This window comes from Mesoplodon bidens (genome assembly GCF_964165515.1).
Source record: "Mesoplodon bidens genome assembly, chromosome: 15".
Lineage (NCBI taxonomy): Eukaryota > Metazoa > Chordata > Mammalia > Artiodactyla > Ziphiidae > Mesoplodon > Mesoplodon bidens.
The window spans coordinates 18,919,894-18,942,931 of NC_138171.1; the positions used below are offsets into that span (position 1 = coordinate 18,919,894).

The 23,038-nt window shown below is 49.8% G+C and overlaps 1 protein-coding gene across 3 annotated transcripts in view; it reads left to right on the forward strand.

The window, feature by feature from the left end:
* Positions 1–21,388, forward strand: part of CHD6 (chromodomain helicase DNA binding protein 6) — a 221,311-nt gene extending 199,923 nt beyond the window's left edge. For 2 of the 3 annotated variants that reach the window (XM_081255206.1, XM_081255207.1), the window contains 8 exons: positions 797–1,005; positions 2,122–3,705; positions 6,479–6,630; positions 7,021–7,227; positions 8,238–8,690; positions 10,316–10,510; positions 11,483–11,602; positions 16,839–20,124. In XM_081255206.1, the coding sequence (XP_081111332.1) occupies positions 797–1,005; positions 2,122–3,705; positions 6,479–6,630; positions 7,021–7,227; positions 8,238–8,690; positions 10,316–10,510; positions 11,483–11,602; positions 16,839–17,735 (3,817 nt within the window). In that variant the 3' untranslated portion in view covers positions 17,736–20,124. Of the gene's footprint in view, positions 1–796; positions 1,006–2,121; positions 3,706–6,478; positions 6,631–7,020; positions 7,228–8,237; positions 8,691–10,315; positions 10,511–11,482; positions 11,603–16,838; positions 20,125–21,352 lie in introns of those variants that run through there. The other variant, XM_081255208.1, reaches the window with a different exon arrangement.
* Positions 21,389–23,038: the final 1,650 nt, after the last annotated feature.

The following is a 23,038-nucleotide window of genomic DNA, read 5'->3' on the forward strand; positions in this document are numbered from 1 at the left end:
TGGTGAAGACTACAGTGGTATATAATAATCCGTTTTCCATAAGTCATTATCTTAATCCTGCAGGATATAAAATCTAGAGAACCTTCGTGTCCTAGGAAAGATGATTGTTGTGGGCAGCCTGCCTACCTGAGACCAGGAAGGAAGCCAGTGTGAGATGGGAGTCAGGGAAGTGGGTGGCTGAGGGAGTCTCCTCCCTGCTCTGGACCAGTGTCTCCCTCTGTAAAATGAAGGAAGTGAACTTAAGGGCTTGAAAGGTCCCTCCAGGATTCTGTGATTCTCTGTTGTCGTATGGCAGAACGTTTAAGCATATAGAGTACTTTTAAATTAAAATCTTTATCTCCCACAAGAGGAAATGAGTTAGGTAATTTGTAAAATTAATGAATCAAGGGGACTTCCCTGGTGGTCCAGTGGTTAGGACTCCACGCTTCCACTGCAGGGGTCGCAGGTTCAATCCCTGGTCGGGGAACTAAGATCCCGCTGCTCAGGATGGCCAAAAAATGCTGTGCAGTACAGCCAAAAATAATAATGATAATAAGATAAAATAAAATTGGCGAATTAAGATCTCAAGTACGCACATATGATTTGAAGGTGGTGGTAGAGGCTGAGGGGCTGCTTTGTTATAAGCCCCTCCACCCAAGTCAACCTGAATAAAAATAAACAGTAAAACAGACCCGCTCTGCCTGCTCTCTTGACTTCCTGGGCTCTCCCAAGTAGGTGCTCAGTAAGTAGTTGTTGGCTTTTTTTAACTGAAAAAAAAAGAAAACAGCTCACTCTCCTTCTTTGATTCCCTCTCTAGGTGGACTAGGAGAGAGCAAGCAGACTTCTACAGAACAGTGTCTTCCTTTGGTGTCGTTTATGATCAAGAAAAGAAAACCTTTGACTGGACGCAGTTTCGCATCATTTCCCGTTTGGACAAGAAGTCGGACGAGAGCCTGGAACACTATTTCTATAGCTTCGTGGCCATGTGCCGCCACGTCTGTCGTCTGCCAGCCTGGAAGGATGGTGGTGAGGACAGTCTCTGTCACTATATCCCAGGTGGGACAAGGAGAGAACGTGCTTATTTTCAAGGTACAGAGTTAGGTATAACTATAGACGCGGAGCCGACGTGAAGAATTCAGGTAAAGACCCGTGGGTTTTCACAAATCCACGGACTTCTAACTGGGTCCACCCTCATAAAATAAAATCTCTCTCCCAAAATGATGTGATTCCAACGAAAATTGAAATTCAGATTAAAATGTGACAGAAATATTAAGAAACTACTATTAATTACCTTTTCCAAAGTATGCTTTTTTTTTTTTTTAAGTCTCATAGAGAATTATCCTACTGTGAGCTTTGCACTCTCCTTAGATTAAATCTTAAATGTTTTCTCATGTGTTGACTTGTAGCTATGGAAAACTAGTGGCTGTCATTTAAACTCCCTGGGCTCCACTAGAGACCTCTTCTAAGAAATTTCCTCCTGGTTGGAATTTGCAGCAGCTTCCTCCTTGTCCCTCTTCAGTCTCGTACTCGTAGATTAACTCGCTCTGGACCGTATAACTGTATTCTGGGAAAACTGAAACAAATGTTGAGCCTATTCAGTGTGGGTTCTGGGCTGGCGGCAGCATGTACAGACACCCCGCCTTCTGCCCGCCTGTGGCACAGTTAGGCTGTTTTCATTAAAGCCAGGGAGCTGCATAGATCGGAAAGATCTGGACCTTGGAGTCATGCTGACAAGACCTGGACTGGAGTCCTGGTTCTGCCACCTTGAGCAAGTTCGCTTATCTGAGCCTCCTTCCTCATCCTTACACAAGGTTAATGATGGTATGGCATAGAGTTCTTATGAGAACTAAATAACAGCCATAAAGTACCTAGTTAGAAGGTACCTAGTCCATGCTTATTGACCGGGAACTAATATTTCCCGAACTGGAGTTTTCAGGCTCTTATTTCACCTTCACTGGTCTGTCCGTGTTTCATAAAAACCTTCCCTTCTCTTTCAGCTTTTCAGTTTAGTGGGGCCACTAAGGCCCTGCCTTGCTGAGGACCCAGGGAGTCAAACTATAAGATCAAAGATGCAGGCGCTCAGGTGGGCAGGAAGTGTCCAAGGGCCACCTTAAGTGACAGGCTCTGTGTTCACCTTTGCAGGCCCCCCAGATCCCAGCATCTGCGTTGAACCCATCACTGAAGAGCGGGCCGCGAGAACCCTGTACCGCATTGAACTGTTGCGGAAGGTCCGGGAGCAAGTGCTGCAGTGTCCTCAGCTGCACGAGCGCCTTCAGCTCTGCAGGCCCAGCCTCTCCCTCCCCGTCTGGTGGGAGTGTGGAAAGCACGATCGGGACCTGCTGATCGGCACCGCCAAGCACGGGCTGAACCGCACCGACTACTACGTCATGACCGACCCCCAGCTGTCCTTCCTGGACGCCTACAGAAACTATGCCCAACACAAAAGAACCGACCCCCGGGCTCCAGGGAGTCTCTGTTGCCTTTACCAGACCAACTCCAAACTGTATGAATCTCTTGCGTATACTCAAATGAGCAGGACTTCCGAGTCCCTTGAAAATGAACCCGAGAATCTAGTGAAAATAGAAGGTAGGGATGATCATCTTGGTCCACCTCGGGGCAGCTTATCTGACATGACTTGTGAAAACTTTATTTCTAAAGTTCAGGATGTCATTTCCATCACCCGTGATGAGAGTCTGCTGCCCGAGTCCTTGGAGAGCATGATGTATGGTAAGAAAGCACTAAGCCAGGAGCCACTCTCTTTTCAGGAGAGCCCAGGTACCAATACCGAATCCAGACAAGACGCCGTGGCTCTCGCAACCAGCAGAGATGGAAACTTCCAGCCTGGTGGCCACGAGGCAGAAATAGCCTCAGGCCCCTCTTTTATGGATACATTAGAAGCAGGAGTAGCTCAAATGAACATTAAAAATGGAAAACATTTGCTGGTGTCTCTTTCACAGGAAGAGGAACTCTGCTGCAGCGAGGCAGGGCAGAGACCTGAAAGCCTTGGGCAGCTGGAAACCAAATGCACAGCCTCCCCTTCCTTGGACCAAGGAAATGAGAGCGGGTTTGTTGACATGTGCAATCTGAGTGTCTGTGACTCCAAAAGAAACCTCTCATCAGATCAGCAGTTAATTGATTTATTAGAATGCAAAAGTTTAGAAAGTAAATTGATTTTGGGTCGGAACCACAGTGATGAGGAGGAGGAAGAGGAGGAAAATGAGGAGGAAAACCTAGACCTGGCCGCAGGCACGCGGGAAAGGCCGGAGTTGTCGCCTCTTACCGAGCCCACTGCTCGTATGGCAGGGGAGAAGTGCTGCAGTGGCTTTCTTGTGGACGAAGCCAAGAAAGGAAGCCTGGCGGCCAGAAGCCAGCATCCTGGACCGCAGGGCGCTTTTCTTCCCGCAGCCTGTCAGTGTCACTGCAAACACATGGAGAGGTGGACGCACGGCCTCGAGAATGACCAGTTTGAAGTGGAGAAACCCCAGGGTTACAACCCAGACCCGTACAAAAGCAAAGCCAATAATGTCACAATGGGGGGCGAGCTCACCGCTCTTCCGCCAGAGCTGTTTCAGGTGAAGCATGAGCTTTTGAAAGAACCCTGGAAAGAAAGTGCAGAAGGGAAACAAGGTTTCCCTACATATCTCGAAGGCAGTGAACTCAAGGCGGAAGACGTGGATTTTGAGAGTAAAGACGATTATGATAGAGACGGGAACTGCCAGAGTCAAGGTACAGTGTGTGGGATCTTGTATTTTGGATCAGCCAGTTCTCGCAAGACAGGGAGGGCGAGTGTGTTGGCGGCGGGGGGGGTGGGGGGTGGGGGTGGGTGTTAAGGGTTTTACAGATTCTGCAAGGGACCTGCTTACACTCACCGTGTTGTTTAAAAGCGAAGGTCACAGGCCTTGGTCTGAAATGAGGCAGAGTAGCTTAACTCTGATCATTCCAGAAAACTGAGGATGATTGTAGACGATCGTAGCACCTTGGCTGTGTCAGCTGCGTGATTTGGGCAGGGGCTGTGTGCTGTTATATGATAGATGCCAGATACAGTGTTGAGGGGAAGGAATTCGTTCTTCCACCAGGGAAAGTGCTGGTGAAAGTAGAACAGCCAGGGAACGCCAAGAACCTGCAGTTTAATGGAGGTGCAGGTAATGTTTCAGGAACGCCACAAAAATACAAATAAACGTGATCTTTATTAAGGTGAGCAAAGACTGTGCCGTTTATTCACGTGTTTGTCAAAACCCTGTGTTGTAATGTCGGTGCACTGGGTTGAGATTCCTTTAAGTAACTCAACAGAAATAAGAATAACCAAATTACATGCCACTCAATAAAAAATGCAGATAGATTTGATCTTTTTAAATAGGGAAATCGTAGGTAAGGAAGGGATTTTAAAATGTTAATCTAGGTGACCCTGAGATTTGTATATGCTTTGCAGGGATATGAATACAGTGATTAGAGATCCTGAGCAACAACAAATGGGTCTTAACTTTTTCACTGTTGTCTTTATGTCCTCAGACCCAAGAGGACATATTAGGGTGAACAAAAGATAGTTCTGTTTATCCTTGTCAAAAAAACAAAAAATACCCTGTAGGTGCCTGGCCTGGTGCCAGGGGCCGAGTGATGCTCAGGGATTCAGTCAGGCCGGCCCCTCCCCCCAGGCAGTGACTTCATCTAAAGAGGGAAACCCTGCCCTGGGTTGTCCCACTTCCTTTTTATTTCTGAACTCCCACCTTTGGTTTTAGCCTCGTGATAACTTGGGAAAGGTTTTGAACCCAAATTAAAATGTACACACCAGCCAAGCTGAGGACATAGAAACTGAACTGAAAGGAGCTTCATCGGCCTGTGGCCCCAGCTGACCCAGGAGGAGCCAACCCAGACCTTGCCCCAGGCCACGAAGGGTCCCTGCCACGTGTGGAATTACATGTATACATTGCTCTTGGAACTCTGTTGTGGGGGAAATCAGCGAGTACTCAGTCCTGGGCAATGTAGACAGTCCAGTGAGGATGGGCTAGAGGAGAGCTGTGCTGGCCTGGACTTCCTCTGGTGGCCGTGGCATCCGGCTGGGCTGGGCTGGGAGACAGCAGTGAACTTGATATAGGCTTTGGTGAGCATCGCACACACTCGGCCGGGGGTTGTCCCTAGCACCAGTGCTTTTAAAGACGCTTTGACAGACCCCAGCGGTCTCCTCCACACAGGAGATGTGGGAGAGGTGAGGCAGAGGGGGTTGCCCTATTTCTGAGGATGGAGCTCGGCCGCTGAAGGAGCAGTAACTGGCACAGCTGTCAGGGCCAGTGCCCGGGCTCCTGGCTCCTTCTCCAGGGTTTTCCCTCACGCAGCATTCCGCTTTTTTCTTAAAATTTAAGTTCAGCTTTCCTGCTTAAAGCCTTTCAGCGGTGCTCCCCATTGGATCTAGAATAAAACTCAAATTTTCTGTCCTGGCCTGCAGAGCCCAGCGTGTTCCGGATGATCTGCCCCCTGCCTCCTCATCTTCGTGGGTGGTCTCTCCTTTGAGAGGTCCTCTCTACCAGCCTTCCCTTCTACCAGTCGGTTTTTCCCTCTTATTCCCTATCATGACACCTTGTTTCTTTCCCTTTATGGCCCTCACCGTGGTTTATAATTGTAACTATTCGTTTATAATTAGTGCATTTTCCCAACTGTCTTTCACTCATGGAGCTGTAAGAGCCTAGAAAGCCAGGGCCACATCTGTCTTGTTTATCCTTGAATCCCCTGGCCTAGCAAGGCCCTGCTCCTGGTGAGGGGTTGGGGGCGGGGGGTCCCTGCGGCCCCCTGGGAGACTTGTTGCGTAGTCAAAAGTGAGACCACCACGTTTCAGAGGATAGACGTTCCATGTCCTTTCACCATGAAGGAGGTTCACAACTTTTCCTGGACGTTATGCTACACACAGTTCATTCCCTGTCATCTCCGTTCAGTGGATCTTTGAGATCCGTTTCACAAGTGATAGTAAACATTCACCACTGAAGACTGAAAAAATGAGTGGCATTTCCATTTCTTTCCATCAGTGACGTACTTTAAACGTTCTAGGTTTCTTTGCATCATTTTTTATATAAATCAGGTCTATTTTACCTTCGTTGTAAGTTTCAGGACTTGTCTTCCTTCGTCATTAATACCAGCCTCTTGCTGTGTTACATTTCCTACACTCTCCCCACTTCTGTATCAGAGCATAATGTTCACTTGCCTCTCATCCACTGCACCAAACGGGAAAGCCTCTTTGCGGTCCTTCATCGTCGTCGTTGTTGTTTGGTTGTGGATGCAGACTCTTAACTGGATGACTTGCATGGGTAGCCCTAGAGCAGGGTGTGCCTTTATGGCTTAACCGATAGAGTGCTTCTGGAAATAGAAAGCATGGTAATTAATAATTCAGTTTAAAATAAATGAGCACACGCTGGGCTCATTAAAAAACAAGATCAGACGTCCTCATCTTTCAGATCACTAGTATCTCCCGAGCGCCTAATTCATTTTTTTAACCTTTAACCTTCCTTCCTAGATTATCCAGGGAAATACTCTGAGGAGGAGAGCAAGAACTCGACCTCGGGCATCGCAGGGGACCTCGGGGACAACCTTCAGGAGGCTCGGGCTCCCACCATTGCACAGCTGCTCCAGGAGAAAACCCTCTATTCCTTCTCCGAGTGGCCAAAGGTACCTCCCAGAGCTTGCATACTCCACCCAGAGCATCCTCAGCTTTGACTCCTTTCCTTTAAACCTTTTGGAATATTTCTGAGAAGCAGACTCAGACAAATGTTTAGTATCTTTAAAAGGTACTAGTTATGTTACATTAAAGATATATGCGCCTAATTAGACCATAAGACAGAAGTGTCAGCGTATCTTCATATTTACAGTGCTGTGGCTTTTAATCTTCATTGTCCAGACGATACCATTTCTTTTAAGACTTGTAAAGTGAGTCCATTTGTGTGCGCCCTTTTCTAATCAATTCCTTCTGGTTAAAAAACTTGCCACTTGATTTCAAGGGATTTTGTGAATTTGGGTAACTTGGTACTCATTCCTCAGAGCTTTTGTTCTTTTTTATAGGATCGCGTGATAATCAACCGCCTGGATAACATCTGCCATGTGGTGTTAAAGGGGAAGTGGCCCTCCAACCAGCAGTATGAGCCCTCAGCCGCGCTGCCCACCCCCGTGTTAACCAGCGGCGCTGGTCCCCACAGCAGCCTTTCAGAGCCAGAGGCATCAGAACACGTCTTCAGCAGTGGTGCAGCGTTGGTGGCCCAGATGCAGAAGGTGAGGCTGTAAGAATATTCTTGACCTTGAAACAAAGGAGGAGGACGCTTTGCACTTCTTAATTGAGTCATTCATTCAACAAATACTGAGTGGAGAGGAATTTTTTTCTTTCTTTTTTTGGGGTCAAGCCATTAGTGTTCTTTGAGGAATCTGGATTTTATCCTGTAGGCAGCAGAGGCTGCAGTTTTGGAGCGGGGAAGTCGTGATGAAAGTGCGTTTGCAGCTCAACGGGAGTGGTGTGCAGGTTCATGGGAGATGGGGGTCAGGGAGGGGCTGTGCCTCCAGGGCTGGGAGGCAGGTGGGCATCTGAGGAAGAGATAAGTTCTAGACCAGCTTAGTGGCAGAGTGGCTCCAAAGAAAGGGTGGGGGGAGTTGGCTGGCATGTCGTGATGACTGATGAGTATATGAGGAAGGGGAGGCGTGAACGGATCGGGATGTTCAACACTTGAGGACTGAGAACGGTGGCAGCAGATAGAAATGAGGGGAGTCAAAGCAGGCATGAGTTTTATTTGTGGTTTATAAACTCAAAGGTCAAGTTTAAGGACGCGTGGTTATTAGCACACTAGCTCACACTCTCAGCTGCACACTGGACTCCACTGGGGACCTTGAGAAGCTCCAGATTCTGACTGAATTGGTCCAAGGTGTAGACTCGATATTGGCTTTTTTTTTTTTTTTTTTTTTTTAACTTCCCAGTTGATTCTGAGGTACAGCTGAGCTTGAGATTCCCTAAACTAGGATCTTGCAATTCCAGGTGTATAGTTCATGGACTAGCAGCTTTCACAGCATCTGGGAACTTGTTAGAAATACAGAGAATCTCAGGCCCGCTGAAGTTGAATCTGCATTCTAACAAGCTGTCCAGGTGATTTAGTAGTAAAGTTTGAGAAGATTTGAGTTAGAAGAAGTTCTGAGAAGGTGATTACTGGCCCCAGGGAAATGGGGCCTAGAAAGGGCTGGCATTCAGCCAGAGAGGTGGCATTCAAACCTCTCTTGCCACATGTGTGTGTTCGCAGGAGAGCTTCTTGGCTTCAGTATTCACAAAGGATGAACAGAAGCACAGGCGTCCTTATGAGTTCGAGGTGGAGAGGGACGCAAAGACCCGGGGCCTGGAGCAGTTCCCCGCCACCCACGGGCACCCCCCCATCGTCCTCAACGGCTGGCACGGAGAGTCAGCGATAGACCTCTCCTGCCCATCGGAGGGGTCCCCGGGGGCCACATCCCCCTTCCCAGTGAGCGCCAGCACCCCTAAGATTGGGGCTGTTGGTTCACTCCAAGGAGCCCTTGGCATGGACTTGTCTGGGATTCTGCAAGCCGGCCTGATCCATCCAGTGACTGGACAGATCGTCAACGGAAGCCTCAGGAGAGATGACGCTGCCACCAGGAGGCGGAGAGGGAGGCGGAAGCATGTAGACGGAGGCGTGGACCTCATCTTTCTGAAGGAGCCGACACTCCAGGCGGGGATCTTGGTGGGTATATGAGCCACTACGTACAAACACTGACCTCTGTACACTGAGCAACAAACCCCTCTTCCTCAGACACAGCACTTTCTGATTATGGATCTTTTGTCCCTATTTCAATTGTCCTGCTTACCTTCTCGTCATCAGTTGCTCTCAGTCTCTTTTAGAAATAGGTGTTAGTCCATCGAGGGCCCTTAACCTGCATGCAACCTGGAAAAACGAACCAGGAGGTCTCACCATTTCACACAGTAACAGCCCAGCCTCCAGTGTCTCGGAGCCACTGGTGATCCAAAGAGTAAAGCAGAAGCAGGGCTGTGTTTGCAACAGCGTTGTTCCAGGTCAGTGCGCTTTCCAAGAGCTGGGATTTGGGGGTCAGGACGTCCTGAACATTAATCCTGGCTCTGCTGCTTGACCTGCTGGCCACCTTGAGCCGCCCCCCTTTGCTCCTCTGTCAAGAGGGGGCTGCAGCTTCTACCACAGAGGGTCGCTGTCAGGCTTCCTGAGGTCACACTAAGGTGTTCTCTCAGCTCAGAGATCCTTGTAAACAACAGAAAAGGGCAGAAACTGCACACCTGGTCCAGAGAAGTCCCCTCAGACTTTGTTTAATGTGTCAAAGACCACTGACTTCTCTGTTTGTATTTTGATTTTTCCCATTTATTGAATTTTGAGCTCCGAAACAGGAATCACATTTCATGTTTTCTTACTTGAAAAGGAGTAATAATGAACAGTATTGAGTGCCTTTGCCAGGCACTGCATTCAGGGTTTTACATGATGGTCCTGTGTGATTTTCACAAAAACCCTGTGAAGGTGTTGTTACTATTCCCATTTTGGAGATGAGCAAACTGAGGCTTACAAGCACTAAATAATTTGCCCAAGATTATCCAGGTGGTAAATGGCAGATCAGGGAGCCAAACCAAGGACTTGGTTCTCTAGAGCCAGAGAGCTCCGCTCTATCGCTTGGTATATGTTTCCCTCTTAGACTTTCTATATAATTTGGGAAGCTGAAATGGCAGGTTCTTGCCCTGTCCAATCCTCCAAGTCTATACGAAGGTTGTCTCATTTTTTAGAGGTGCAAAGCCAGTTTTCCTGTAATGATTGTAGAATTCCAATGGAAGAAGTGAAACTTTTTTCCTCGGCCTCAGAGTATTTTGAAAAATTTATTATGCAGATATTTATTTAGCACTGACATTGTACTTTATCAGCAGACCCCATATAGGCATTGGGAATACAGAGATGAGTAAGACAGGCTTTGGCAGTGCTGAGAGAGAACTAGGTAAGGCAGCTGCAGTATGGTACTTTCTGTTGTGGGAAAACCTGTGATGAGTGCTACGGGGGAGAGGAGCGGGGTGGCCATTGTCGCCGGGACTGTCAGTGATGGTGACAGAGGCGGCAAGAGGGAACCTGAGCAGACAGGACGGTACAGAAGTCTACCACGGAGACGAGAGGGGAGAGGAGCCGTCGGGTGGAGGGAACGCCCGACACGTCAGGAGCTTCTGGGGGGGCTTCGTAGTCAGGCACAGGCAGAGTCATGTTCTGGTGGGAAGATGCAAACAGCACCATATGTGTTTTCCTTTGAGAAACTAGTTTTCATTCTGTCGTGACGAACTGCACGTACTTGTCTTCCCTTCGTCCAGGAGGTCCATGAAGACCCAGGACAGGCCCCCCTGAGCACCTCACACCCTCCTGAAGGGCCAGTGCCTGCCACTTCGACCCCGGAGCCGGCCGCGGGAGCCGGCAGCCAGGCCGAGAAAGCCATTCCCAGCAAGAGCCTGCTGGACTGGCTGCGGCAGCAGGCTGACTGCCCCCTCGAGGTCCCTGGCTTTGGCGCGGTGAGTGTGTGTCGGTGCCGTCTCTGACATGAAGATGCTGGGGGGGCGGTGGCCAGGAGGACCAGGAAGCCTGAGAGAAGTCGGTGTCCACTGAGGACATCATTGTAAAGTGGAGAAAAACAGTTTAAATTCTGGTTACGTTTTCCAGTAACAGAAATTACAGCCCAGATCAGAATGCCATGCCGGAAAGTAGACGTGGAAATCTTACGAGGACAGAACTTGCCCAAGCTCAGCCCTCCCTTCCCTCAAATGATCCCATTCATGGGCTCACAGAGAATTCTTTAGGTTGCATAAGCGCCGCCACTTTGCGGAAATGTTCCTGTGTGTTCTTTTCAAGTTACTGCCTCGCCACTCTGAGGTGATGGATTAGTTTCAGTTACTGCTCAGGAACTTGTCCTCAGTTCCCCTTACGGCCTCTGCCCTCAGTCCCTCAGACTAAGAATCTGGAGGAGAGGGCTCCTGAGCACCGAAATCTTCTCTTGGTTTTTTGTTTCTCATTTGCTCGTCAACCCCACCACCACCTTTGTCCTGGGTACATCTCATTAGTAAGACGTGGCAGGAGAAAGCTCCCAAGGAAAGGAGAAGGATGCATTCACAGATGCACACCCTCCAGAGACAGACGGAGCCCGCCAAGTAGGGAGCAGTGAAGAGAGAATCCGAGACAGTGATCAGGGGGAAAGCGGAGGGATTAAGCGGTGCCCTGGGAAACTGGTGGGTCAGCCAGGGGCTCTGGTCTGGAGGGCCGGGAGGCCCCCACAGGAGACTTGTCTTCCGGCTTGCTGCAGGAACACTGTGGCTTCAAGGACAGAGCCTGGCTGAGGGCCAAGGGGCTGTTCCCTTCAGCCTAACCTGACGGGTCCTGTGCAGAGGGCCATGAGCGAGAAAATAGCAAAACCAGCTGAGAGGCACCACCCTCATCAGAAGAATCTGTGGCAGAATGTTTTGTAATGTTGGTTTCCATTTACCTCCTAGAATTTTTCAGACAAACCCAAGCAGAGGAGGCCACGCTGTAAGGATACTGGAAAATTAGACGTCAACTCCCTGAGTGGGGAAGAGAGGGTTCCTGCTGTCCCCAAGGAGCCAGGCCTGAGGGTAAGGAATACGGACATCGCGGTGGAGCCGGGTCTTACAGACTCATAGAGAAAGCTCCAGCAGGGAAGGCGGTAACCAGGCAACCTTACCAGGGGGACCAGGAGCTGCACAGGAGGTTGATAAGCAGTGATAAGTGGTGTTGGGGTGTTTTCACCAGCAGCATGGCCTCCGTGGTCGTTTGTTTTCAACCTTTACCTCTGAAACTTTTGGGTTAAGTCTGTACTTAAACCATTCCCAAAGCCTGATTCCCAACCCGCTCCCCCCACCCCGTGCTCTCCCCCCACCCCCCATTTTAGACAGTTCAGGGAAAAATACCTTTTAACCCTTATCAGGAGTCTGTTTCCAGTGTTTAACGAACTTCATTACTGGAAATTTTCATTTTCCAATCAAAGTTTTTCTGGCTACCATTTAAGACATTTCCTCCTATTCCCTCCTCGCTGGCAATGAAAAACAGCTGACTCCAAGCATTGCCCTCTTCCTATTATAGAATCATGAGCCTGGAAGCGACTTCAAAGACATCTGCAGATACTTGTAGTGGAACGAATCTGAGTTAATTATAGTTTACAGATGAGTACAAATTTGGAATAGAAAACTCGTAACCTCTAGGGGGCGGTAACATTTCAACCTGAAAATGTGTTGAGTTTGGGCAAATGATACACAAATGTGCTTTTAACCTCCTCAAAGCGTGCTCTGCCCAAATAGGGCGCTTCTGAGTATCCTCGTGGGGCTCTGCCCTCCCTGGGTCGTCCTCTGAACTCGCAGGCTCTCCTGAAAGCCTTCCTTAGCGCTCTGCCAGCTACGGCTTTCCTGGGTATGCATTCCCTTCTTAGGGGGATTTCCTGGATGCCCTTTCTTTTTATTAATTCCAAGAGACCACCCAGCCTAGTCATTTCCTGCTCGTTAATGTTCCCAAGGAGCTTGTTTCTGATTTGGTCACCTGGAGGGTCACTCCTCCAGCAGCCCGACAAACACCGCCCTCGCCCATCCCCATGCGCTGCGGTGGCCACCGGGGAGGATGGCTGGGGCCCACTGCTTGTTAGAAGGTTTGTCGCGTTAGAAAAGCTGCCCTTTGCCCCCCTCTCTTGCTTTATCCTCGGGAGCCCACACCTTAGACCTGCTCGTGCTGTACAGACTGATTCTGCATCGGTTCTCATCCCTCTGTCTCTCTCGGCCCCGCTTGCACCCTCCCCTCGCTCTCCTTTTGTCAGGAGACAACCCCAGTCCTTACTTGGTGGAGCCCCTGATCTCTTGGTTTAAGGACGTGGTTTCCCCCTTCACTTTCTCATTTCTTTCTACACGTCTAACAATTTCCCTCATGTTCTCTGGAAATTAACGTTCATCACCCCCCTGCAAACGCTGACCCCCTGCCAGAAAACTCATTTCTGAGCTGTCCTTACGAGCGAGCCTCTTACCAGAGGTGAGTTTACCCTCCTTTGTTAAATGAACTCAGGCCCTGCCTGGGGGTCCTCTGCCTGCAGTAAGGCCTGAACAGAAAGCACGCGTCTGCCTGGTCCTCGGGACTGCTTGGCCTTCCCGAGGCCCCTCCTGGGACCGGAGCCTCTAGGGTGTGCTGCATTCTGTGTCCGTCCCCTAGACACCTTACCATTTCTTCTAGAAACACATTCAGATCCCGCAAGGAACGTCTTCCTGCCTTTAGCCTCTTCTGCCGTGTGTGCAGCCAAGCCCCACAGACAGCATCACACAGACTGGGGTCAGGCCACGGGACTCAGCTTTAAGAATGCCCCCTGGGGGACTTCCTCAATGGCCCAGTGGTAAAGAATCTGTCCTGCAATGCAGGGGACCGGGTTCGATTCCTGGTCGGGGTACTAAGATCCCACATGCCACAGGGCAACTAAGCCCATGCGCTACAACTACTGAGGCCACCCGCCTCAACTAGAGAGCCCACGTGCCTCAAACTATAGAACCCATGTGCCCTGGAGCCCATGCGCCACAATTAGAGAAAACCCACACGCCACAACTAGAGAGAAGCCCGAGCGCTGCAACTAGAGAGAAACCCGAGCACCGCAATGAAGATCCCACGTGCTGCAACTAAAGATCCGACACAGCCAAAAAAAAAAAGAAGGATGCCCGCCCAGTACATAGTGGTCGCTCATCATGAAATGTGTGTACGCACACGCACATGCCTCTTATTTTATATGTGAAGTTATGTTTGTTTTACATACTTGTGTGTAGTGGGGGGTGTTTTTGCGTTTCTTGCTGAGCCATTTGACAGTAAATTGCAGAGATGCCATGTCACCCCTAAATACTTCAGCATGTATCTCCTGAGAATGTTTTCCCCCATCACTATTACCACCATCACACATGTCATTATTAGTAATATGTTGTAGCTAGCCCATATTCCAATTACCCCACTTGTCCCAGAAATGTCTTTCAGGGCTAGTTTCTGTTTTGCTTTGTTTTGTTTTTAGGACTTTTAAACCAGGGTCCTCATACTGCGTTTGGTTGTTAGGCCTCTTTGCACTCAGGGAATGTTTGCTGGCCGAGCCTAGTCACCTTCCTGGGAGGAGTAAGTAGGTTTTGGTCACCACCTCCTTCTCTGCCTCCGCCCAGGAGTTAAGTTTTAGAGCTGGAACACACAGGCTTTGGCATAAATGCTGCCGTGTATTGGTGAAGAAAGATGTTCTAGGGTTGGGGTGCCCGTGCGGTCATCCACGCCTGCAGCGTTGCTGAGCGTCTGCCCTTCTTATCTGCCTTTCCTTGCCCTCCCCCCAGCCTCCCCAGGAAGAGGAAGCAGGTCTGTTCCCAGGGTGTAATTAATTACCAGGAAGGAGAGCTGCCAAAGCCCGCCTTGCCCGCGGTGTGTGGTCGCCAAGCTGCTGGGAGGGGTATCGGCCCTGGGCGGGCAGCCACGGGCTGGCTAGGGTGATGGTCGCACCCGCAGGAAGAGGTGGGGCCGACTTCCTCTGCCAGTTCACCTCACTGTGCTGGGGGTGAAGCACTGTTCTCCTCACCCGGGCCTTTCTGCTGCTGCTCCCCCGCTCTGAAGGGGGGCAGGCAGCCAGCCTGGGCCTTCTGGGCAAGTTCCCGGCTCTGAAAGGGCCCAGCGTTGTCTATATCAGTCGTTCCCAACAAGGGTGGGGCATCCTGGTACCTGAGGAGTGCGACTTGAACTTGGTGAGCAAGGCCACAGGGACCAAACAAAGGTCCTGCAGGATGCAGTTTGCCCGAAGTGAGCTCTCCAGCTCCAGATGCCCTGATGAGCTCAAAATAAAGCATGTTAAAGAACGTCTGCTTTATATATAGCAGATTGTTTGAAAAGAAGATGGAAGCGTTATTCATCAAGTTCGAGGTTCCTTTTCTTCCCAACAGAAAGACTTCTAAGATTAAACAGGCCCTCCCACTGGAGAGTGATGAGGAGGGTGAGGATGAGCATTTGGGAGTATAAAGGGAAAAGACACAGCTGGGACCTTCCCCTGGCTCTCGGCTGTGGCTGGGCTACAGGGAACAGTTCTTGGAAAGCCTGTTAGTCGAGTGGTGGTTACCATGGCCAGGCCCTGGGCTGAGGTGGGCTTCCCAGCAGGGGCCTGAGGCTGTGGTCTCTCCAGAATGAGGCAATCTGCCCTGATGGGCTCAAGATAGACCAGTGAGAAATGATACTTTTAGCCTGGCTCCATCCATCACATCCAACCGGTCTCTCTTTAGAGACAGGAACCAGGCAGGAATTGCTCCCCAGGTATCATCCCCAGACCCAAGCAGCAGCTGAGGACAAACAAGCTTTCAAAGCACGGTGGCTGGTCACGTGTGAGAATCAGGTGGGCTGGGGCCACAGGGCCTGGGCTCTTGCTGCCTCTGTCACCCACCACTTGTGCCCTGGGGGCAAATCCTGCCCTTCTCGATTTGTGAGAAAGAAAGGTGACTAAACACGACGGTTCCAGAGGTTTCTCCCTTTCTGCTTTTCTTTTTTTTTTTTGGCCACACTGCGCCGCTTGTGGGATCTTCATTCCTTCCCAACCAGGGATCAAACCCAGGCCCTCGGCAGTGAAAGTGCAGAGTCCCAACCACTGGATTGCCAGGGAATTCCCTCTTCTGCTTTTCTAAACCAAGGCCTTTTGAGAAGACTTTTCTCCTCAAACAAAGTTCACCATCGTAAAGCTTTTTGCCCATGATGACCTGGTTTTTCTTTAATATTCTTTGGGAAATTCTTCGAAGGACAAATATAAGACCACAAAAATAGTATTATTCCTGGGGACTTGGGAACATTCAAGTGCACATTTTTCACGTGTGTATGAATCTCTGAACTCCCTGTAAAATGGCTGTAACAGTAGTAGCGACTCGTAGGGTGGGCGTGATGACGAATTGAGATCCTACACATGGAGCGCGTCGGCCAGTGCCTGACACAGGGCAGATGCTTATTTCGTGTTACTGCTAAAAAGAGCAGAGAGCCCTGCCGCTCTTCCATTATCACCACCCCCTTCGTTAGCACCTCCGACGGCCAGGTTCCCTCACTGCTGAGACCCTCACTACCGAGAGGAGCAGCGCATCTGAGCCGCTCCTCATGTCAGGGCAGATGTGCACACGTGCACGCAGCCCTCTGAGAGCTTGACCCGTGTCGCCCACTCACCTGCTGCTGTGACTGCCTCTTAAGCAGAGACCTGTGGCATCTTCTGAGGATCTAATTTAGGTACCATTGTCCTCTCTGCCCCCACAGCTGGGGGCTTAGGTCAGGACTGAGATCTTCCTGCTCCCAAGCCCCATCCTCCTGCCCTGCTTTGTGGCTTCAGTTAAAAACCGTCCTGTGTCAGGAGGGAGGCGAATGTGGGGTCTAGCCGAGGGGTCGCAGCCGCAGGTCTCGACTGCCAGACTCGGCAGCACACGCGCTCAAATCAGAGAAGACTGGCACAACCCTGTGCAAGGATGACACGGAAACTCATGAAGTCCTTTTTTGTTGTTTTTGCATTTTACACGTGAAACTACTGTAATATTATGTCAGTTATCCCTCGATTAAAAAAAGTCTCGACTAAGACTTGAGGTCTCGGCTGGTTCCAGCTCCCAGTGCTCCGGCAGCCGCTCCGCAGGGCGGGCGCCCCTCTGCCGTGAGCACAGTGGAAGTGGCTCGGTGGTTTCAGGCTCTCAGCCTCGAGGGAGAGGCCCTTGGGGCACAGAGCTGTGCAGCTCGGGGTGGGCAGGTGGACAGGAAAGGCCGGTGAGGAGCCCCCAGCTTCTCACCCACCATCCAGTAACCTTCAGCATCTTGTGTCTCTTCGTCCTTTTTCAGGGGTTTCTCCCAGAAAACAAGTTCAATCACACCCTTCCTGAGCCTGTTCTCCGAGACTCAGGCCCCCGCCGGAGGGGCAGGCGGCCCCGGAGCGAGCTCCTGAAGGCTCCCGCCCTCGTGGCGGACTCCCCCTCCGGGATGGGGCCTCTGTTCATGAACGGCCTGATCGCCGGGATGGACCTGGTCGGACTTCAGAACATGAGAAACATGCCCAGCATCCCCCTCACGGGGCTGGTGGGGTTCCCGGCCAGCTTTGCAGCGATGCCCACGGGTGAAGAGGTCAAGAGCACATTGAGCATGCTGCCCATGGTGCTGCCGGGGATGGCCGCCGTACCCCAGATGTTTGGGGTCGGGGGGCTCCTCAACGCCCCCATGGCCACCACCTGCGCCTCGGCTGTGCCAGCGCCTTTGTCAAGCACAACGAAGAGTGGCACGTCGGCGGCTGAAAAGACTGCAGAAGACCAGCCTAGGGGCCGCGATGTCAAAACGGACACGTCAGCTGAAGACAAGCCCGGTCCTAGTCCATTTTCCGATCAGGCCGAACCCGCAATAACTACGAGTAGTCCTGTGGCTTTTAACCCGTTTCTCATCCCAGGAGTGTCCCCTGGACTCATTTACCCATCCATGTTTGTCTCCCATGGCATGGGCATGGCTCTGCCGGCCATGCAGCAGGCCAGACACTCGGAAATAGTAGGTCTGGAGAGCCAGAAGAGGATGAGGAAGAAAACAAAAGGGGACAACCCGGACCCCAGCCCAGAGCCTGCACCCGGGTTGGAGAGGGAGCCGGGCGGTGCCCAGAGCTGCCCCGAATCCAGGGCCCCCGCGCCTCCAGAGAGAGGACACGCAGCACAGGCTGGCGAAGGGGGCCCCCAAGACTCTAACAGTGTCACCAATTAGAACTTTTTCATTGAAGAAATTCTTATGACTTGTAAGTTTCTTATCCCATCAAGGTTTGTTACTTCCCTCACTTCACTGTCATAAGAACCTGTGTTTCCATAAGTACTATTACCTACCTGATTTCCTGTCTGAGAACTATGGTAACAGATGTTAATAGTCACAGGGTCTTGCCACGTCATCAGCTAAGTGTCGTTGACCTAGTGTAGGAGGCGCAGAATCCTCACTCCGTTACCCAGTCGTTCATTCCAGCAATCGTAGTTAGTGCAGACGTGGGGACACGCCCTGCCCCCTTCTCTTCCAAGTTTCCCACTTACTTGAGGAGGAAAAATGGCAAAGGAAAACCGTCTAGGGATTTACCAGTGAAGAAGGGCCGAAGGAGAGGCAGAGAGCAGCTCTTTTTGCCATGAGCTGTGCTGAATGGGAAGAAAGTGTTGGGGAACCGAAAAGCACAGAGAAAGAAGTGCTGGTGCATATTTTTTAGTTAAAATGTTTCCCAGTTTTATCATGATTACTAAACGAGTAGGATAGGCAGAAGTATATAATTAATGGTTGAAACCACGTATGTTCATTTCTTTCTAAAACAGAAACCTTACTGGTAGTAACACCTTTGTGGGTTTTCAGGCACCTGCAGCAAGAAGAAATACCGATGGGGCATTACTTGATACACACGCATCCCCCCTCTCCCAAGTTAACAGGGGGTTCTCAGTACAAGAGACCTGTACACACCTTGAGCCGTTGCCGGCGACGATGGGGGTGGAGGACTGCACACGACTAGCTATGCCCCCGCCGAGGCCTCTTAGGGACTGCTCTGGCCACTGCCAGGCCTCCTGGCTCCTGACATCACGCTCCCCTTTGCCAAGAATCAGGCTCTTTCTGGAGCCTGCAAAGCAAACAGTCCCTCAACACTCTTAGACTCGCCAGGGTTTGAGGTTTGTACCACCTCTTGGAATGCGACTGTGAAAAGTTTTTTTTCTTCTCTCCAGATTCTTCTCTACTCGGTTTATATTTTACAGTCGGACCCAGATCCCAAAGCATCAATTTAGCGGAGACCATGTTGCAAATTAACATTATTCCCCCTTCTTCCTCAGCTGCCCAGGCCGGGAAGAACCCGCCGGCCCCAGCAACCCTCACCTGCTTTCCTTCTCCCTCCCACGTGGTCCCTCCCTTCTGATGGTGTCACTTTTCACCCACAGTTCACACTCTGAGACTTGAAAGAAGCTCGTGGTTCAGTTCCCAGGGGCACAGGGCTGTGCAGGACCGTCAGAAATGTTGGAAGTGTTACTAGTACCAGTTTCACCTTTTGTTGTCACAATTTACTGTATTTTTTACTTTTTCTGTTACAGTTTTGCTATAATTTATCAGAAGGTCCAAAAATTTGACATAACTATTTCAGTTTGCATTATTTATTTATGATGCTTTTGTCATTGTCTTTTATACATTTGGGATTATAAATTATGTAAATGTCAAAATGAGCATCTCAAAGAAGTCTGTTAAATCGGGGCCGGAAAAAAAAAATCAATCAGCTGTATTTTCAAAAATTGGAGTCCCAGTTTTATGAATGAGAGTTATAAATCAGAAATTCTATAAACTGATCATATAAGAAGAAAGAATCCAGTAATTGAACAAATTCTATTTAATGACATCTTTGTAGCATAGGTGATCTCTAATGCTGACAACAGATTTCTTAGAAATGCTGCTCTCTCTATTTAACTAACATTTTGTTCAGTTTTGCCTCCAGTGGAAGCAGAAAAGGTTTTTTCAGCTGTTAAATCCTAAAAATCAATATAATTTATTTATGTAAAAAAAATCACTCAATTGATATATTTTTTGAACCTTTTAAGTACTAATTTTCTTTTTATCAAGTAGAAAAAAAACTGTATTTGCCCTAAATCCTTAAAATACAAATGCTATAAAAATTCATGTATCTTGAAAGCCTTACTGCAAATGAGTATTATAGACATCCAGCAGAGCCTGGGTTTTCTTTGTTGTCGTTGTTTTGTATGGAAAAGCTGCTTTCCCCAGGTTCCACTTAGAACCTACAGTAGGTCACAGGGTTCAATATGGAGTTGATTTTAAAACCCACCAGCATGCTAAATCCCGTGTTATATCTTATCGAACCTGTATGTTAACTCTCTGGGTGTTTAGGCTTCTCTTTGACTGCTATTGTGTCCCTGTTTGCAAAATGAAAATGACACTCTGTGGATTATTTGCTCTGTAAGGCATAAGTGCTTCTTATGATTATTTTGACGTTTCCAAGAGCAAAAGCCAAATTTAAGCTCTCTTCAGCAAACTTGAGCCTTTTCATCTAATTCCATGTCACTCACAGCCATAACTTTCCTTGACCATTCTTCACCCCATGTCTTACATAATAAATTGTCTGTGGTCTTGATCCTGGATTTAAAAAAAAAAAAAAGTTTAAAAGTCAAATTTGTATTTGAGGACTTCAGTGGCACTTGGATGTCTCTTGCTGCCTGGGCATTTTTATGAATGCATCATATGCACACAGGAATCCACTGTCTTTCCTAGGTGCCCAGTTTATGCCGGACACCCTGTTGGGGGCTTGTTAAATATCATTCATGAGGGTTGGCTTGATTTATCTCTTGAGCTACCAGAACACCCAGTTAAAACAGATGCCATAGAAGGGGCTGCAGCACCGCACCTGCTCCCCAGACTTGGGGTCTGAATGCTCGCAGCTGATGCCTCCACTCTCTTAAGCCCCATTTCATAGGCCCCACCTCAGGTCACACACCTGGGGCTTCAGGAGGGAACCTCTGTGGGTTGGAACAGGCCCCAAAACACAGAAATGCCTCAGTAGCTGAAGTTCTTACAGCTTGTTAAGAACTTCGTGATCCTTAGCTTTGGGTAGCTGTGTCAGAAGTTACCAATGAGGCTGGCAGGAAAGTGCCAAAGTCTCGGTGGGGCTGAGCAGGAGCCCCATCAGCCTCACCCTTGCTGGGTCCCTTGCTGGTACCACCAGGTAGTGGATGAACAGCCTGGAGCATGGGTGGGCCGTGGTTCCAGAAGGCCTTACGGACCTCTGCTACAGTTTGCTTTGTAGATCTTTAGACTCGGGGAGCCCTCCTTCTGGGTAGAAGTAGTAAAGAGTCTTGGTTTCACTCTTGACCTCCGAGCCTGCCCCAGTAGATTCTACCTCCTCGTATGAGGGTGGGAGAGTACAATTAGTCATGTACGTTGGGCTAGTGTTTTAATGTTTCGTGCGTGTTTACCATAAGTGACCTCATTTGTCCTCAGAGCATCTTGGTTGCTGGGTAGAGGGATGCTGGTGTCCAGTCTCCCTCATGAAAGCCAACAGAGAGGCTGCAAAGGTATCTCATAAACCACAGAGAACAGAGCTGGGATAGACAACCCCCCAACCCCACCAGCCTGAGGCCAGGACACTCCAACCTTTGTGATACTTAGTCTGGGACCCCCTCAGCCTCAGAGACCAGCTCTGACTGAATTACACTCGGGAAAATTGGCACTGGGAAACATGGAACAGTTGTGTCACACCCTCTGGAAAACTTTATGCTCTATTCATTTATACCTTAAAATGGTTTCTTGCAAGAATTACTGTTGATTTGCCTGGTCTAGAAACCACAAAAGGACCTCTTTTTCAGGTCAGCAGTGGGGTTCACCCAGCTCAGTGACTATCACCTTGGTTCTGGACCGTGGCTACTCAAAACCCAGTCTCCGAGGGACAGGAGCGTGAGGGCAGGTCCTCAGGACACACGGCTTGTGCTACCAAGTGGCCGGCATCGTGACCACCCTCATAATCCACGGTCAGCGGGGTATCTGTGGGGTAAGGTAGGAAATAAGGGAAAGGGATGAATAAAGTACCGGCTCCTACGAGGAAGGTGTTCCCCGCGGTGCGTTTGGAAATGACTGAAGTTGGTGCTGTGGAAGCCCGTCCTGGTGTCCGAGCTCCCAAGGTCAAAAGGACAAAGGGAGCAACTAGGATGGGGGGTGGAGGGAGGAGAGTGGAGGCCCTGGAAGAGCTGTGGTTCCCCTGGCGGAGGCAGGAGCAGCGTTCCCACCTTCTCCAAGCTTCAGTTTCCTCCTCTGTAGAACAGGGGTAATTATAACTTGAACCTATAGGGTTGTTGATGGGGTTGATGGAAATGATCAATGTCAAGTGCGTACAACTGCTTGTTACATTTGAGTCATGTACCTTTACTCCTTTTAAATAGCTGGTGAGGTGAGGATTGGCAGTCCCGGAACGATAAGGTAGTTAAATTAGGGGTGTAGCAGGGGAATCAAGGGTGAGGAGAAGCTTGCTCCAAGCCCCGAGGCAAGTACAGAGTAGATCTGGGGTTGGACTCAAAGCACCTGCAGGAAACAGGTTTTCTGACTGCCTCTGTCCCTATGACCCTACACACAGGAAAGAAGGGGCCTTTCCACGCAAGCCCGTTGATCAGAGTGAACTGAAGGGGTGAGGAGACTATTGTGGGGCTGGGGGACAGGGCAGCTCCCAGGTCTGTCTAGCCTCCCTCAGGGTAGGGTTGCCAGATTTAGGGGAAAAAAGACACCCAGTTACATTTTAATTTCAGATAAACTAATATTCTTGGTACACGGATATCCCATGCAATATCTGGTAGGTAATTATGCTAAGGTGTTTTTGGTTTATCTAGATTTCAAACCATTAAGGAACCAGGCATCCTGTTTTCTCCAGTCCCTTAAAGTAATGACGCCCATTTACTAGGAACTTCTTTGAGTGGGGCTTGTGCTTTATGGCCATATTCCCAATCCCCACAATAACACTGAGGTTATACCCATTTTATAGATGAGAGAACTGAGGCCCAGAGAGGCTAAGTAACACCCAATCACCCAGCTGATAAATGGCAAGGGATTTGGGGACACAGAGAAACCAATTCCAGAGCCATAAACTGGCCAATAATGGAGTCAGGGTAGGCATCTGGTCTGAGGCGTGGAGGAGGCTACCCCTCAGTGCAACTTTGTAAAATAGCAGTAAACAGGGATGATGAGCAAGGGGAGAGGGCCTGATCTGCCCCGTGCTGCCCCCTGGCTACAGTGGCCAGCCCTGAGGCCAGAGGAGCCAGGTCACCCAGGAAAGAAGGTATTTCCTTCCCATCCTGCTGTGCGAGCCTGGGGGCGGTCATGGCGTCTGGGTACTTGGACTCCCCAGCCTGGGTCCAAGGGGAAGCATCCAGCCTTAGAAGGTGGTAAAGAAGGCTGGCAGGGGGTTGTGTAACTGCTCAGCCAGAAGGGCCTGGTGGGAGGGGAGGAGTCCTCTGAGGCTAAGAGGAGAGAGGCAACTTGGCTTGCGGGTAGTTCCCCAACAAGGG